Here is a 17352-nt window from a genome sequence, read left to right as displayed (position 1 = left end):
ACTTGAACTCTCCTGAAATAAAGAATGATTATTACTAGCAGGTTTGGAGGATGGCCTTCTAGAAGATTCCCAATATGAAGAAGTACCAGAGGAAATCCCCACTTCTCAAGACCAGAATACTGGGATACAAGGGAGAAAGCAAAAGACTACTTCCGCCCCAGGGCTGGGTGTCACGGACTACCAGCTTCGGAAGCTCTTGGCTCATTCACAGAGTGGCTCACTGTCGCCTCTCTCCAAAAAGAACTCTACCATTGCCTTTCCAACCATGACAAGCAATGTCCCAGTCCAGCATCCAGAGAAAAGGACCGGGAAAACTAGCCCTCTGCCCAGCCGAGGTTTGTCTCACTCTGACACGGCGGCCCGGAGGAACCTACCTCTCATCCAGAGAGCCAGGCCCACTGGTGACAGTCCTGGGAAGACTCTTGAGCAGTCCCAGTGGCTGAACCAAGTGGAGTCTTACATTGCTGAGCAGAGAAGGGGAGACAGGATGGAGCCTCCGGCGCCCAGCAGGGGCTGGCATGCGGAGGAGGAGGAGGACGTGGTGATAGTAGCAGACCAGGAAGGAGAAGTGGATGAGGAGGAGGAGGGGGAAGATGAGGAAGAAGATATGAATGAGGTGTTTGAATACGTGCCTGTGTTTGACCCAGTGGTGAACTGGGGCCAGACCTTCAGTGCTCAGAACCTTGATTTCCAAGCCCTGAGGACCGACTGGATCGACCTGAACTGTAACACATCGGGCAACCTGCTGCTTCCGGAGCAGGAGGCCCTGGAGGTCACACGGGTCTTCCTGAGAAAGCTCAGCCAGAGGACCCGGGGGTAAGGTAAAGGGCTTCCCTGGGGCTGGGGCTGGGGTACGCGGCCATTGCCCTCACGACTGCCATTAAAGCAGGGTTCCCGCTCAAAGGATAGCAGACCTCTACTGGTATTCTAGGGTGTAAGAAAGTTGGAGCTAAGACTTGGTAGACTGGCATCTGCCCTCTGAGACGGAACTTGGGAAGAGAGAAGCAAGCAAAGTGGGCTGAAAACATAAGGCCCAGACTCAGATGGGAGTTAGCAGGCTAGAGCTCTGCCCTCCCCCCACCCTTATATGTCGTGTTGTGTCACCTCCCTCCCATCCCTCATACCCCCCTCCTTTATATGTTCATTTTTTTAATCAGTCAAGATCTTTTCAGAGAAAATTTGCATTCTATTAAGCCCATGTACACTACAAATGCCAGCGTGTACAAAATGCTGGTTTTAAAAGTACCTTCACCATAGAGTTCAGCTGCCACTAGTATCTAATAATTCCAGGGCACTTCTGTTACCTTAATGTTAGCCCAGGTCCTGCCCGCACACCAGCCAGGCAGGTGCTGCCCTACTGAGCTATATCTCCAGCCCTTTCTTTTCGAAATAGGGTCTCAGTAAGTTACTGAGGCTGGCCTTGAATTCACAGTGTAGGCCAGGCCGAGAACTGGAGCTCCTCTTGCCTCAGCCTCCAGAGCAGCTGGAATTACAGGCCTGCACCTCAAGGCCTGAGGAAAGGGAAAGGAGAGGGGAAAAAAAAAAGACCCTTCTGCTAATTATTTTAAAACAACTTTCCCACCATGATTATTCCAGTGATCATTAGAGCTCTCCTGCGTCTCCAATGTACCCTGTCAACTGCCCTCCTCTGTTCCTCCCTCCCATATCGTCTTCCTAGACTCTGGGAATGGTAACAACTGTTCTACCCTGTGGGATAGCTTTGTTGCTTTCACAGATAAATGAGGACACACGATATTTGTCTTCCCATGCCTAAATTGTTTGGTCTACAATTCTATCTATATTGCTGTGAAAGATTCTGCTTTTTTATGGCTAAGTAATATTCCATTCTCTATGTAAACCAATGTTATTTACCCATTCGCTTATGGATAAGCATTTCGGTTTAACATTGTAGCTACTGGAGCGACAGTGTACACATGAGGGCAGATGACTTAAACAGTCTGATGCCAGTCTCTTTGGGTAGTGGGATAGCTGGATCACATGGTCACTCCAGTTTTAGGTTTTAAAGGAACCACCCTGATTTTTTTCTTTAGCGGCTGTACTAAACGCTCCCACCAACGTGTGAGAGAGTCACTGTCTGCATCCTCTCTAGTGGCTGCCACTCTGTCATTTTGGCAGCCGTCAGTCTTGCCAGGGTGAAATGATGTCATTTTGATTTTACTCTGATGATTAGTGACACTGAATATTTTTTTTTAATGTACTTGTTGTTTGGATGGAAACAGACAGCTCCACTGAGATTCTCTCCAGATCTGCAGACACTGTTCGCCTGAATGTGTGCTTCCTCTAATCTGACAGTACTGTTGATTTTGGCTTTTTTGTTGCCTGTGTGCTTTGAGGCTCATATTTACTGATTCTTTGCTCAGAGCAATATCCTGAGGCATCACCGGCTGCTTTCTTTGGCAGTGCTGTCATTTCTAGTCCTAAATAGAGGTGTTTAAGCCTGGCTGACTTGGAGTTGATCTTTGAGTGGTGTGAACCGTGGCCTGGGTCTTATTCCTCTGCACACGGAAGTTCCCCATTTCAGAAGGAGCTGTCCCCAGACAAGGCGTACTCTGCTGCCTTTGTTGCGATCAGTCGGCTGTAAATGCCTGGTGTATCTCCAGGTTTCCCTCTCCATCTATCTGCCTCTAAGGGTGTTGCTGTGTTGGGTACCCCCGTTGGGTGAGTGTGTGTCAAACTGGAGTATCCTCTGTGTGGATTTTTCCTTTCATCGGTGTGAAGTGACCTTTGTCTTTTCTCACTAGTTTTGGGTTGAGGTAGGTCTATGTTTTGGGGTATTACAGCAGCACCCCTTTTCTGGTTCGTATCATTGGAACACCTTTGCAACCTTTCCCTGTGGTGGACAGTGGGGAGGACATCCCTGTGGTGGATATGGGGAGGACTTCCCTGTGGTGGACAGTGGGGAGGATTTCACTGTGGTGGATAGTGGGGAGGATGTCCCTGTAGTTGACAGTGGGGAGGACTCCCAGTGGTGCACAGGAAAACATCCCTTGGTTGACAGAGGGGAGGACGTTTCTGTGGTGGACAGAGGATCTTTATTTGATAGAGAAATATGCTTCTTAGAGACAGCAAGTAGATGAATAGAGTTTGTTGTTGTTTAAGATTTATTTTGATCCCAGCACTCAGGAGGCAGAGGCAGGCTGATCTCTAAGTTGAAGGACAGCCTAGTCTATGAAGTGAGTTCTAGGACAGTCTGGGCTACACTGAGAAACTGTCTCATAAAAGAAAGAAAAAAAAACATTTTAACCCATATTTTTATTTTCTATGTATGACTCTTTTGTCTGTATGTGTGTCTGTATAGCACATGCGTATGGTGCCTATAGCGTCCAGAAGGTGTTGGGTCCCCCGTGGCTGGTGTTACACGTGGTTACGATCTGCTATATGTATAGGAAATTCAATATATGTCCTCTGAAAGAGTACCCAGTACTCTTAACTGCTGGGTCATCTCTCCAGACCCAAGATTTATTCTAAGTTGTATGTCTGTGGGGGTGGGAGTTGTGTGGCTACAGATGCCCTCCGTGTCTGCAAAAGCCTGGCAGCTGAATGACTGTAATTCACCTGGCACGGGTGTGAGGAACCAACTCAGGTCCTCTGAAAGAGCAGCAAGCACTTTTAACCACTGAGCTATCTCTCCAGTTTCTGGATCCTGTATTTTCATCCATTCTATTAGCATGTATGTATATATGTATGTATGCATGGGGAATTGAGACCATTAATGTTCAGAGTTACTGAAAGTGTATTAATTGCCATCATTTTGATGATTTTTCTTAGTGTGGGCTGATTCTCAAGGAGTCTGTCACCAAGACTGCTTGTACAGTGAGCCTTAGTGCTTTGAAGGCCTTTGATCATTGTGTTTCATTATAGAAGGAGACAGCGAGGCTTAGAGGGGTTGTATATCTTGTCTAAGCCTCTACAGTTAACTGCTGGCAAGGCAAAGACAAGAACCAGGATCTCTGATCATTGGCCCTGCAGACTTCTGCCACATGCCCCCTGCTCACTCTAGCTGCCCCCTGCTCACTCCAGCCACACCCTCTGTGCCACAGGAGATACCAGCTGCAGCGCATTGTGAATGTGGAGAAGCGCCAGGACCGGCTGCGTGGGGGGCGCTACCTCCTGGAGCTTGAACTTCTGGATGGCCAACGCCTGGTGCGCCTCTCAGAGTACGTGTCCACTCGAGGCTGGCGGGGAGGTGACCCCACTGGCAGGGAGGACACAGAAGCTCGGAACCTGCAGGGCCTGGTCTGGAGCCCACGCAGCCGTCACAGACATGTCCTGAACGCCCAGGATCCAGAGCCCAAGCTCTGCTGGCCCCAAGGCTTCTCCTGGAACCATCGAGCTGTGGTCCACTTCATTGTGCCAGGTAAGCCTTAGCAGGGTGAGGTCCTGGTGCCCACCATGAGCACTGGGTCTGTTTTCTTGATTTGATCTCCCAACTGGATTCACAAAAGAAAACAAATTGAACTTTGTTACTTGATTAGGGAACAGTGGAACTGAAATCTGATGCTGAGTTGAGGCTAGTACTTTCTGTTGTATAGATCTCCGAGTTGGATATGAGCATCAACTTGGGTTGTTGAAGAAAGAGTGGGATTATTGACGTTTGTGTGTGCGTGTGCGTGTGCGTGTGCGTGTGTGTGTGTGTGTGGTATTGGAGATCAAATCCAGGGCCTTCCACATGCTAAGCAGGGCACCTAACCACACCTCCTGCCCTAGAGTGGTTGGTGATCTTTAGAATGAGAAAGGAAGACATAAGACAAAGTGTAACAATGTAACCATGCAGGGCAAGAGGTAAACAGTATGAGTAAGATGAGTAGATAGCAGGCCTGTTAAAGCTGGGCAGGGTTGCTGTGATGGGGCCTGCCTAAGACTGTCTCCCAGACAACACCTGGAAGGTGTGCAGGGAGCTGAACTGTAGAAGCCCCAGTGGCTGGCGAGCCCCGCCCCTTCTTAGGGTCTCTGAGCTGCGTGCACACAGATTCTTATAGTTACCTTATCCCCTGGTAAAGGTTGGTGGGACTCCTGACTTGGGTCAGAGTCGAGAGATGTTCACCTTTCCTTAACTCTTGCTGTTTTCTCCTTGCCTGACCTACCTGGATAGTGAAGAACCAGGCTCGCTGGGTGCAACAGTTCATCAGAGATATGGAGAGCCTGTCCCAAGTCACTGGAGACCCACACTTCAGCATCATCATCACAGACTACAGCAGTGAGGACATGGATGTAGAGACGGCTCTGAAGAGGTCCAGACTGCGGAGGTAAGGAAGACCTCTGGCTGCAGCCGCTTTTCACGTTCCTGATGGCCCAGGACCGCTGCTTAGAGTAGAATCAGAAGCCACAGCCAGCTCTCCCGTGTACCAATACCCAGCTCCTGCCCCACAGCCCTGCCCACAACCCAGGAACACCCACTGCCTCTACTGTGTGCCTTCTAACTGCCTTCAGGGCCCCTACAGCTGAATCCTCACATTCGGCCCCACATTTCTCTTCCTACAGGTACCAGTACCTGAAGCTGAGTGGAAACTTTGAGCGCTCCGCTGGACTACAGGCTGGCATAGACCTGGTGAAGGTAAAGGGGCCTCAGCGGGGCTTGGGTGATCAGGAGACTAGTTAGGAGACAGAGAGGCATTTGGAAGGTGTAAAGTAGTCAGCTGCTTGGCAGGACAGCGGTTGGGACATAGGACTATGCTTGCCACATTCCACTATTGTCACAAGATAACCTGAGCATCCTTGTTTGCTTCCTGTTGCTGTGATAAACACCATGACCAAAAGCAACTTGGGGAGGGAAGGGATGATTGGCTCACACATCTGGATCATGGTGGATCGTTGAGGGATATTGACAGGAACCGTAGAGGGAAGGTGCTTACAGCTTGCTCTTCCTGGCTTGCTCAGCTTTAATTTTTTTTTTTTTTTCAAGACAGGGTTTCTCTGTGTAGCCCTGGCTGTCCTGGAATTCACTCTGTAGACCAGGCTGGCCTCAAACTCAGAAATCTGCCTGCCTCTGCCTCCCAAGTGCTGGGACTAAAGGCATGCGCCACCGCTGCCCGGCTTAGCTTTAATTTTTTAAAAAAGATTCATTTATTTACATATTTTATGGATATGAACGCTCTATTTGCACATATGCCTTCATGCCAGAAGAGAAAATAAGACAGAAGAGGGCATCAGATCCCATTACAGTTGGTTGTGAGCCATCTGTATCATGTGGTTGCTGAGAATTGAACTTAGGTCCTCTGAAAGAGCAGCCAGTGCTCTTAACCACTGAGCTGTCTCTCCAGCCCTCATTTTAATTTTTTAAATTAAAAACCATTTCAGATGGTTGCAGGCTGTCATGTGGGTGCTGGAAATCCAACCCAGGTCCTCTGAAAGAGCCTCCAGTGCTCTTAACCGCTGAGAGCCATCTCTCTAGCCCTTCATCTTGCATTCTCATACAGCTCAGGACCACTGCCCAGGGCTGGCACCACCTGCAATGGTCTGCACCCTCCCACATCAATCATGGACCAAGGACATGCCATGCAGACTTGCCCACCGTTCAGTCTGATGGAGGCATTTTCTTCATTGAGTTTCCTTGTTCCTAGATGACCCTAGCACGTGTCAAGTTGGGGAAAAAATAAATAGAACAATTAACACACTGAATTAAATGAAGATGAAGTTTGTTGTTTATTGTTTGTCATGCCTGGAACTGTACTCAAGGTCTTGGGCAAGCTAGACGAGCACCCTTCGACTGAGCTACGGGCCCAGCTCTGAGGAAAGGTTCATCTGGTTCATGGTCACTTTGCCCTGTTGCTTTTGGGCCTGTGGTGCCATGAATTGTGGCAGGGGACACATGGCAGAGGATACTGCTCACCTTATGGAAAGTGAAAGAGAAAGGGGCTGGGATCCCAATATCCTTGTACTTCCTAGTGATTTAAATTCTTCCTGCCAAGTCTCATCTCCTACAGGTTCCACTAGTCCCCCTAGCACCACAGGCTGAAAAGAAGCCTTTATCACACAGCCCTTGGCAGATACCTCCAAACCATAGCAAGCAGCGTCCTTGGCACTTCATTGCAGACCCAGCTCTACAGGGAATGAAGTAAATAACAAGAAAGTATTTTCCCAATTGTTAGAATCCTCGGACTCCATAAAACACAGGACAAAAGTTAGATATTGTGTTAATGCCTGTGATCCAAGCGCTCTGGAGGCTAGACAGGAGGATCATGAGTTAAGGCCAACCTGGACTACACAAATGCCAGGTGAGTCTTTGCAAGATAGCCTGACTCTGTCTCAACAGAAAGTGAAAGTAGGAGAGGAGTCTGAATTCACTAAGTCCTGCTATAAAAGACTGTGGAAATTTGCCTAGTGTTTAGCTCTGTGTGAGCTGTCAGTCACTCCAGTCTCCCAGCTCTGGTCCAGAGGTCTGCTGACCTTGCCTTCTCCGTCCCCAGGATCCACACAGCATCATCTTCCTCTGTGACCTGCACATCCACTTTCCAGCAGGAATCATCGATACCATTCGGAAGCACTGTGTGGAGGGCAAGATGGCCTTTGCCCCCATGGTGATGCGGCTGCACTGCGGGGCCACCCCACAGTGGCCTGAGGGTGAGCCTGGCCCCGGACAAGGGAGGAGATGACACTCTCTGACCTTGGTGTGTAACACCAAGGCTGGAAAGGTCTATGTCTAAGCATCAGCATCTTTCCCAACCTGCCTTCCTGTCTTGTCTGCACTTTGGACAGACCCCAGGCTCTACTGACAGCCATAGTAGCAGGCAAAGTGGTAGCACTGTCCTCCTCCTCCCCAGCATGCATTCATCTGACATTCATGAAGTATCTATCTGCGGCATGCTGGATGCTGTGTCCAGGAAGACAGGAAGGTAGAGAAAGGAAGTAGATGAGAAAACCAACTCACAGCTGACAGAAGGGCTGCTGGGGTCACATGCTAATTGCTGGACTACAGTCAGGTTGTGACATCAGCCATGGTCACAGCTATGTTTGACCCCAAGCATTCCTGGGGTCTTCCCCCAGACAGGCCAGGGTCTTCCTTAGCTAACAGCTCTCTGCCGCTGCCATCCCGGTCTGTACTGTCAGAGCCTGTGGGAACACAGTGTCCAGCTCCTCTCAGCAGTGTGCTGTCTGTCCACAGGCTACTGGGAAGTAAATGGATTCGGACTGCTGGGCATCTACAAGTCGGACCTGGACAAGATCGGGGGCATGAACACCAAGGAGTTCAAAGACCGCTGGGGAGGGGAAGACTGGGAGCTGCTGGACAGGTGACACTGGAGGAGGGCCATTAGGGACTTGCTGGAGCTCCAGTGCCAAGGGCCCTCAGGGTCACAGAACTCTGCTGCAGATTCCCAGGGCACAGAAAGTATAGGGAAGTATACTCTCCGGGGGGTCAGCTTCATTGCTGTGCAGGTTGTGTGTCCAGCAGAGCAGTGGGAGTGGTTGGTTGTGTTGTCAGGGGTATAATAAGACTGGTGTTAGATAATGAAGATGGTGTCTTAGGACCAGGGGAGCCCCTCAGGCTAAGATGAGCCTTCTCCCAGCCCAGGCTAAAATGAAAATCCTGCCAGCCAGGGAGTGTGCTCTTTTCAGCCACAGCTGCTGGAGGAGAGGCTGAAAGCTGTAGAGGATGCTGGGAAACAGGCCAAAGGTCAGGAGTCAGCTGGGGCCAGCAGAATAGGCAAGTATAGATCCTTAAGTGGCAATTGGATATCCAGGGATCTGGATTCCTGGAGGAAGGAAGTGGGTTTGAAAATACATGATAGTCTCAAAGAAGAAGGGGGGGCGGGCTGGGCATGTTCAGCACTTGCTTAGCATGAGTGAGGCTGCAGACTCAGTTCTAGGTATTAAACCCAGTACTAAAGAAAACATGTATATATATATATATAATATATGCACAGCTGTGTGTGGTGTGTGGATTATTTGCTACTCTTGTCATCATTTTGACAAAGTACCTGACTGAAGCAACTTAGAGGAAGAAGATTTAGCTAGCAAGTTTATTGTCAGGGAAGGCATCACAGCATTGCTGGAGACAGGCGCTCCTGGCATCTTGGGCAGACTAAGAAGCAGAGAGAGGAAGAGCCTCGAACTAAGACAGACTGAAGCACATAACCCAGCACATACAATGCATTTGCATACACTCAGACCTCAGCATTCTTAGCTTAAGTGTGGTGGCATATGCTGCTAACCCCACCCAACTGGGGAGCTGGAGGCAGGAAGACTGTCGTAAGTTCAAGGCCAGCTGGGTTACACAGTAAGACCCCACCTCAGTCCCACATCCCCCCAGAAAAAGAAAGGGGAAAAGAGAAATGGGAGGGCTCAGGGGAGCAGTGGGTTTAGCAGGTGGACCAGGAAAGTGTTCCGGCCAGAAGCAGGGCTCTGCAGGGGACATGGGGCTGTGTTGGCCGGGAAACCAGGCCGCAGGAGTGGGAGGAAACGTGGCACTGAGGATGTGTCTCCCACATTTGCATGTGAGTCCTTTTTCAAGCAATGTGTTTCCAAGAGAAGAGGGAAGAGAGGGCTGCAACCTTGAGATATGAGTTAGAGGGGACTGTGAGCCTGTAACTGCTGGAAAGGTGTCCACAGAAGGAAAAAGGGACAAGACCAGAGGCATCAGGGGCATGCTGCTTCCTGAGGCAGGTGACCAGGTACAGCTGCCAACCTCTGGGTTATTATAATTGGCAGGTCTCATTGCCCAAGGCCTCATTTCTCCTCACCAAACTCCTGTGCTCTGTGCGGTTGTCTCTGTCTCTCAGAGGGGAAACCAGTCATGAAGGGCAGTTGACTACTGTCCCTTCTCTCTCTCCCTGTAAAGCATCAAAGGTCTAAAAACCAGACCTGCTTTGATTTCCCACTGGAGGGAAGAAAAAGGAGTGTTGAAACACCGAGAGTCAAAGGTGGGGTAGGGAGACTTTCAGAGAGCTCGTGTCAAATAACAGTCACTGGGAGCCACATCACAGTAGACCCCGAAGCAGACGGGAGCCCAGTGTAGCAGTTACTGTCACGGATGACCTTCGTGCTGGGCTTTGTGCTTTGATGCAGACCTCCAAAATAGTTCTTAAACCTCCTGCTGTCTTTGAGACCTGAGGAAAGGGCTGCTCCTGATTCTGTCTCACTGCAGTCCAGTTTGAAGTAAGGGCCTCCTTGGAAAGAGACCCTGCCACTGCTGGCTGTGCAAATGAGAGCATTGCCTACCCTGCGAGAGACCTTGGGTTTGACACCCAGCACTGTGTGCCACACACCTGCAATCCCAGTTTTCAGGAGGATTAGGCAGAAGAATATTGAGTTTGGGGCTAGCTTGGGTTACCACTAGAAGATGATTTCCCACACACAACAAACAAACAGGAACAGGAAAACTGTCTGTGGGTGGTTTCTCCAGTTCCTGTCTGCTGATACTGGAAATGCAGTTGATATGGGCTGAAAACTGTCCTGCATGCTACAAATGCAGATGCATCATCTTGTGTGTCTGTGTGTGTAATTAGAGAGGACAAGTGTATATATATAGATACATAGATTTATAAAATTATCATCTTCTTTTAGAGAGAGAGAAAGAGAGAGAGAGAGAGAGAGAGAGAGAGCATCTTTGATAGACAACTTTCTGAGTCACACAGCTGGGACTGCAACCCAAGCAGGCCAGCTTCACTGTGCCTGGCTTGCTTAAGGGAAGCAACCAGAGAAAGGAAGGCAGGGTCTGACAAACATGTGGAAGGGTGGGTCCCTCAGGGGCCCAGTTGCTCCTGGGTGCCTGTTGCCTGGGTACCGTTGCACCTACTTCTGCTGGCTCACACTGCCTCTCCCCTCCAGGATTCTCCAAGCAGGCCTAGAAGTGGAACGTCTCTCCCTCAGGAACTTCTTCCATCACTTCCATTCCAAGCGAGGCATGTGGAACCGTCGCCAAATGAAGATGCCGTGAGGCTGGGGGGCCAGCTGCTTACAGCTCCTTGACTTGCAGTTGACCCCAGCACCCTGCTCGCTGCTGAGGAGGGACTCTGAGGAACTGAGGCCTCAACACTAATTGCCCTCTCCACTGAGAGCTGTCTGTTCAGGCAGGGATGAGGGCCAAGACTCCTCTGCCGCACACCAAGTTGACAGCTGGAATGATGCTCGGGGTGGGCAGTGAGGTCAGGAAGACACCTGCTTGAGTAGAATGCCATCTTGTCCACAAAGGTGCATTCCCACGGCACTCCTCACAGGGCTTGGTGACTATGAACCAGAAACTCCAATAGGACAGATTTTATTTGAGGTGGGGGGTGGGGGGAAAGTGGGTAATTTTTTAACAAGAGAATGAAGAATTCTGTCTAGACCCAGCACCGTCTGGGGTGAAGCTGTATGTTGCAGACCTCAGACCCACGCTGAAGTGCTGGTCCCATGCAGGGTACTTCCAGCTCCAGCCCCAGCCTGTGCCTTCTAAGCCCACTCGTCTCTCCTGGTAGCTACTGAACAGCTGGCCTTAACCCCATCCGGCCATCAACCCAACTTGGACAGAGTGTTCTTTAGACTGGAAACCCAACACTGGTGACATCTTCCTACTGCAGTGGGGTGTCAGGTGGGAATGGGTGGGCAGTGGGCCCATTCTGCATGTCTGACATATGAGCTGTATAGAACCAGCAAGGTCAAGCAAGAAGAGAAATCTCCCTTCTCCTGCCAGGTAAGACCTGGAGAGAATAGGAAGGCGTCACCAAAGGTGATGTGAATAGCCTGTCAGTTACTTAAGAGGGACGTACGGATGGACTCAAGCAGCAGAGTCTAACAGGGAAGAAAATGTGTATACTGCAAGCCGAGTGCCCTTGTGGCCTTGCCCTCCTGCAGAGAGAGCCCGACCTCCTGGCCCTGAGGAGATAAGGAGGTGAAACCTGGCCTTCAGATAAAGGGCAGGGTGAGGTATGGAGAGGCAGGAGTGGGGACAGGAAGAACTGGAAAACGGCTAAATCTCAAGGAGAGCAGCCTGAACCAGATGTCACGTACTTACCTGTACTGATAAGCCCAGTGCTGTCTGGCTGGGACTTGCTGCTGCTGCTGTTGCTGCTGCACCAGTGGTGCATTGGATGCTGGGTATTAAACTCAGTCTGTGAAGGGGGGTGGGGAGGGCCAGGGCACCATCTTTCTGTGAGAATTGCATGCAGCAGGGCCACTGCAGAGCCTGACTACTATGCTGTGAATCAAGAGTGCAGCGTTTGGAGCTGCGGGACCCACGTGCTGGGCTCTGAGTGCCAGGAGCAGGGCTCGGCACATCCAAAGTGGGGCCTTCTGGGAAGCAATCACGGGGTAGGGTGGTTCTGTTTATGGGCTGTGGCCTTTTCTCGTCCCTGCTCAGACCCTCTGCCCTTTGGAAAAGGCACATAGGAAGCAGCTAGCGCTGCTGGAGCACCAGGCTCTAAAGCCATAAACTTTTGGTGTTGTGCTAAAAGGCCAGAGCCGGTGGCAGCAGCCCTCCTGTTCTGTCCTGAGGACTAGGATCCCCCCTGGGCCTCCCTCACCCTGCTCACCTCTTCCCTCCCAGGTCTAGTGCCTTGTGTCTGCCATCTGTTACCTCCTTACCATCTGCCTTAAGGGGAAGGAAAGTGTGGTTGGGGAGAGGGAGGAGGGTATTAAAGTCAGCATCTTAGAAAACAAATGGCTCTTTTCTTCTTGCCCAGTCGAGGTAGGAAAGGGTTGGGTGGAAGAACCAAGGGTGTCCCTGAGCCATTCTCATCCCTCAGCTGTCTGCTCAAAGACAGGCTAAGGACCATCCATCCCTTCCCTTCTGCCTTGACTCCTGGTTCGGTGCTTGCCGGCAGAAGGGACCAGCTTTCTATGCTGTGTTTGGGACGGACACAGCAGTGTCCTGTGTCTACTAGTCTCAGCAGACCAGGTTGTGACCTCAGCTAGAAAGCCCCCTCCCACCTCCCCTGCCCTAGTGAGGAAGACAAGCTAGAACAGTGCAGCTGTAACTCCAGCACTTGGGAAGCCAAGACAGAAAGATCAGGAGAGGAAGGCCAGCCTAGGCTACTTAGCAAGAAACTGTCAAAGTAAATAAACAAAATCTTTTGTGGGACTTGAAGATGCCCTACTAAGGTTTTGCAAGTGTGAGCTGGCCTTCATAGTTATGTTTGACCTAGGCAAAATTTTTCAAGATTTTATTTTATGTGTGTGGATGTTGTGCTTGCATGTCTGTGTACCACCTGTGTGCCTGGTGCCCAAAGAGGCCAGAAGAGGGCGATAGATTCCTTGGAACTGGAGTTACAGGTGGTTGTAGGTCACCAGGTGGGTTCTGGGAATTGAACCCAGAACTTCTGGTAGAGTAGCTGGTGCTCTTAACTACTTAGCCACCTCTCTACCTCCCCTTTTTTCTTAAATGTTTTTAGCCAGGTTTAGTGGTGCATGCCTTTAATCTCAGCACTCCAGAGGCAGAGGCAGGTGAATCTCTGTGGGTTTGAATCCAGCCTGGTCCACATAGTGAGTTCCAGGCTAACCAGAACTGTATGATGTGAACCTGTCTCAAAAATAAATAAATAAATAAATGTATTCATTTAGAGAGGGTAGCTTTCAGTGGTTGGTTCTCCTCCCTCATGCCATATGGGGTTCCTCAGGCTTGGCAGCAAGGGTCTTTGCTCACTAACCTTCAGCTGAAAATCTGTATTTTTGTTGTTGTTAAGATGTATGTGTTTCGGAGCTAGAGAGATGGCTCGGTGGCTAAAATCAACGACTCTTCCAGAGAACCCAGGTTCAATCCTCACCACCCATGTGGTGGCTCACAGTTGTCTGTAACTCCAGTTCCAGGAGACTTGACACCTTCATACAGACAAACATACAAGCAAAACACCAGTGCACATAAAATGAAAATAAATTATTTTTTAAAAAGATTAACGTGTTTCATATATGTTAATGCTCTGTCTGCACGTACATATACATGCCAGAAGAGGGCATTGGGTCCCATTATAGACAGTTGTGAGCCACCATGTGGTTGCTAGGAGTTTAGCTCAGGATCTCTGAAAGAGCAGTCAGTGCTCTTGACTGCTAAGCCATGTCTCCAGCCCCAAACATTTGTATTATTAGAACACACCTAAGAGACACCAGACACCATTAGTGTGAAAAGCGGTATGTTTATAGTAGATTCTTTAAAAGGCTCTGTGTATATTTGTCAATCCAGAACGCAGTGACCTCTGTCACTGTACAGATGACAATAAGCCTTTTTGAGGACAAAAATGATGAGGGTATCCACACACCAGCCTGATTCAGAACCCATAGGACTGAAGACAGCAAGACTAACTTGGTGGATTTTCAGATATCTTTATAGATAGATTCCATTTTGCAGAAAGGGAACATTGAGGCCTGGAGCAGAGGGTAGGAATGCAGTGCAACCAGCGTGTGCAGGCTGTGCAGGTGCTGCCTGAGCAGACACGTTAGGAAGCTCAGACCTCCAGACCAAGATGCAATGACGTCACCCAGTAAAGGGGCACACCTTAACTCGGGTGCTGTAGGCAGGAGGCAGGGGCACCTTCATTGCCCTTGAAGCGCTCCTGGAGGCTGTGGGAAGTGCTAGTTGGCCTGACAGCTCAGGGACAAAGACTGAAGTGGCTCTAGACCCAGCTCCTGCAGAGAAAACAGACAAAAGGTCATGCAGCGGTAGGATGCAGAGGGCCGGGTGAGGCTCCTCAGACTGGATTTGCACCCAGTCCACCAGGTAAAGTAAGTAAAGAGTGATTCAGACGCGCTCTAAGACAACACAGTAGAAACCACAGCTCCATCTTTTTCTTGCTAACAGGTAACAACAACCATTAACCACACTGGCCTCCACTTCATCCCACGCTGGGGGTGGGGTGGGGGTCTGCCTCAAAACCAGCTGGGTGTGGCACACCTGTCATCTTTGGTTACACAGGAAGCTTAAGTCTAGCTTGGGTTACAAGAGGCACTGCCTGAAAGCAAACAGCAAAAGAACTGAAGGAGTCGCCCCTTCAGAGCTAGGGTCTCAGGGCGGGTTTCACTAAGTCCCCCTCATGGTACATTACTGACTGTGGAAGGCTTGCACCTATAACCCAGCACTCATGGTGCACATAGTGAGGGCTGACACCTGTATCCCTTGTGATTTATTTACTGTGGCAGGCCGTGATTTATTTACTGTGGCAGGCCCAGTCCTTCACACCAGCACTTGTGAATGTACTTGTGAGAAGCTCAAGCCTGTAACAGGTCACGGTGCACGTCCTGTGCGAGGCTTTAAACCAGCACTTTTTTTTTTTTGTGGTTTTTTTTCGAGACAAGGTTTCTCTGTGTAGCCCTGGCTGTCCTGGAACTCACTCTGTAGACCAGGCTGGCCTCAAACTCAGAAATCCGCCTGCCTCTGCCTCCCAAGTGCTGGGATTAAAGGCATGCGCCACCACCGCCCGGCTCTAAACCAGCACTTAATGTGAATGGACGGTTGAATGCTGATACCAGCTCACCAGCCCTCATGGGGCATGTGCTTGAGGGTTGGGGAGGCAGGCTTATAAACAAACACCAACTGTGAAAATTCTGCTGGAAGCTGACACTTGTGTACCAACACTCAGTGTGCATGTATATAGGCTTGAACCTATAACCTAGCACTCAAGCTGCAGGCACATCCACGGTTCATGGATATAACATAGCATCCATGGTACATGAATGATGGGAGATTTACACATGTATCCCATCCCCCCATCATGTGTGTACTGTGGAAGGCCCTGTCAGCTCTTCAAGTACTCCCTTGCCCACAGGCAAGGTCTGGGGGAAGGAGAGCCCTTGTACTCTGGCCTCCAGAGACAGAGAAAGTCAATTGTGAGCGGTTAGATTGAGGTCCTCTGAGCCTCTACCTCACTCACCTGGGAACTAGGTAGGCATCAAATAGGATTGCTGGAGGTCCTGGCAGCTATGGAGCCTGTCTTGTGTGACCCAAAAGCAGTGATAAAAATATTGATGACCACAGTTATGAAGACCAAGGTGGTGGCAGCATTGTTGAGCTGGTTTAAACGCCACTGGTTTTCTACCTCATTCAGGTTCAGCCTGGCTGTGGAGATAAGGAGATTGGGGTGGGTGGTGGTGGATGGTGGGTGGGTAAGGGTCAATCTAGCCGGGCCAAAGGCAGGAGCCTCCCTCTCCCCACCCATGAATTTGGAGACAGCCTGGCTTTGGAGACCTACCAGGAAGAAATTAAGTCACTGGACTGAAATGTGTTTGAGTCTTTTAACACATGAAGCATCTGCATGATGATTCATAGAATGGGCATTGGAGGCAAAAATATCTGTGGGGGGCCGGGGGTGGTGGTGGTGTGTTTCCAATACAATGGACGTAAGAAACTGCCACTAGCTAATAGGGTCAGTCATTTGTTAGGTGTCGAGGAGTGCCCACCCATGGGGTATGAGGAGACAGGACAGGAAGTGCCCTTAGCGTAGGAGTTGTACGTATACAGGTGTAACACCTCTCTTAGCAGGTGGCTGGAAAGTTTCACATGTGGTGCAGGAGCCTTTCCTACCACCAGGGGGCGCCAAGTCAGAAAGCCTGTCTCCAGGCTGGGCTCCTTACCAATGACCACAAGGAGGATGCCAATGACCACTTGCAGGAGCAGAGAGACACTGATGAGGGTGAGGAGGGTGGCGTAGTACTGTGAGAATGGCCCTTGCTCCAGCACTGATTTCAGCCGCATGGCATTGGACATAAAGAGGGCCACATCCAGCATGCTCTCTGCCACACTCTTCTTGGTGGCATAATGGTTCAGGTTGATGCGCTGGTTCCCTCTGGGTATGGAGTGCCTGTGCTATAAGAGAGGAGCATCTGGTAAAGGGGCTGGGAGGGACTGGGAAGGAGACCGGGGCTTTAATGCCCTTCCCAAAGGTGATGGAATGTCCTCTTGGGTGACAGTGATGGCCTCCCTGCTCAGCTTATGACCTGAAAGCAATAAAAAGTTAGGAGGATGAGGAGGGGAGGGGTGCATGGACTGTTGGGTGAACAGATTTGTGGATGGAACCTCTATGGACCGCTAAGCTCTGAATCAACTAATGCAGCATGGCGGTTTCACTATTCCCGTACACCGACACGTCGTCAGATGAAGACAGACAACAGAAGGAGATCTGAGACCTGGCTGAAATGGAAATGACACTCCAGAATGTCCAGCCCCACCTTAGCCAGTACCTGGGTCAGGAGTCCTAGAGCTTTCTTCCCACTCCAGGAGATACCAGTTGTCAAACATGGGCTGTTAGAAATTACATCTACACAGCAATGCATATTAGTTGAAAGCTCTTATTTTTAAAAATTGTTTGGGGAGACTTGGGGTGTAGCTCAGTGTACGGTGCTTCCCAGCATGCCCTGGGCTATAGTTTCAATTCCTAACACTGCTGAAATAAATTAATATTTTAAATTATTTTAAAATAATTTGGTTTGTTT

The 17352-nt window shown here is 50.0% G+C and overlaps 2 protein-coding genes across 7 annotated transcripts in view; one reads left to right on the top strand and one right to left on the bottom strand.

Annotated features, from left to right (window-relative positions):
* The window catches only part of B4galnt3 (beta-1,4-N-acetyl-galactosaminyltransferase 3), a 102189-nt gene extending 88366 nt beyond the window's left edge, over positions 1–13823 (top strand). For 4 of the 6 annotated variants that reach the window (XM_076940459.1, XM_034512021.2, XM_076940458.1 and 1 more), the window contains 7 exons: positions 39–816; positions 4062–4378; positions 5114–5267; positions 5503–5575; positions 7428–7581; positions 8123–8249; positions 10786–13823. In XM_076940459.1, the coding sequence (XP_076796574.1) occupies positions 39–816; positions 4062–4378; positions 5114–5267; positions 5503–5575; positions 7428–7581; positions 8123–8249; positions 10786–10894 (1712 nt within the window). In that variant the 3' untranslated portion in view covers positions 10895–13823. Of the gene's footprint in view, positions 1–38; positions 817–4061; positions 4379–5113; positions 5268–5502; positions 5576–6437; positions 7408–7427; positions 7582–8122; positions 8250–10785 lie in introns of those variants that run through there. The other 2 variants (XM_034512022.2, XM_076940461.1) reach the window with 2 other exon arrangements.
* Positions 13824–14239: 416 nt separating this feature from the next.
* Ninj2 (ninjurin 2) lies at positions 14240–16720 on the bottom strand. Its single transcript, XM_034512433.2, has 3 exons — positions 16495–16720; positions 15795–15979; positions 14240–14553 (listed from the first exon to the last, which is right to left on the bottom strand). The coding sequence occupies exons 1-2, from the start codon at positions 16646–16648 to the stop codon at positions 15813–15815; spliced, it is 321 nt and encodes a 106-aa protein (XP_034368324.2). The 5' UTR covers positions 16649–16720; the 3' UTR covers positions 14240–14553; positions 15795–15812.
* Positions 16721–17352: the final 632 nt, after the last annotated feature.

The sequence above is a fragment of the Arvicanthis niloticus genome, chromosome 9 (genome assembly GCF_011762505.2).
Source record: "Arvicanthis niloticus isolate mArvNil1 chromosome 9, mArvNil1.pat.X, whole genome shotgun sequence".
Classification (NCBI taxonomy): Eukaryota; Metazoa; Chordata; class Mammalia; order Rodentia; family Muridae; genus Arvicanthis; species Arvicanthis niloticus.
This window is presented reverse-complemented; position numbering and strand designations above follow the sequence as displayed.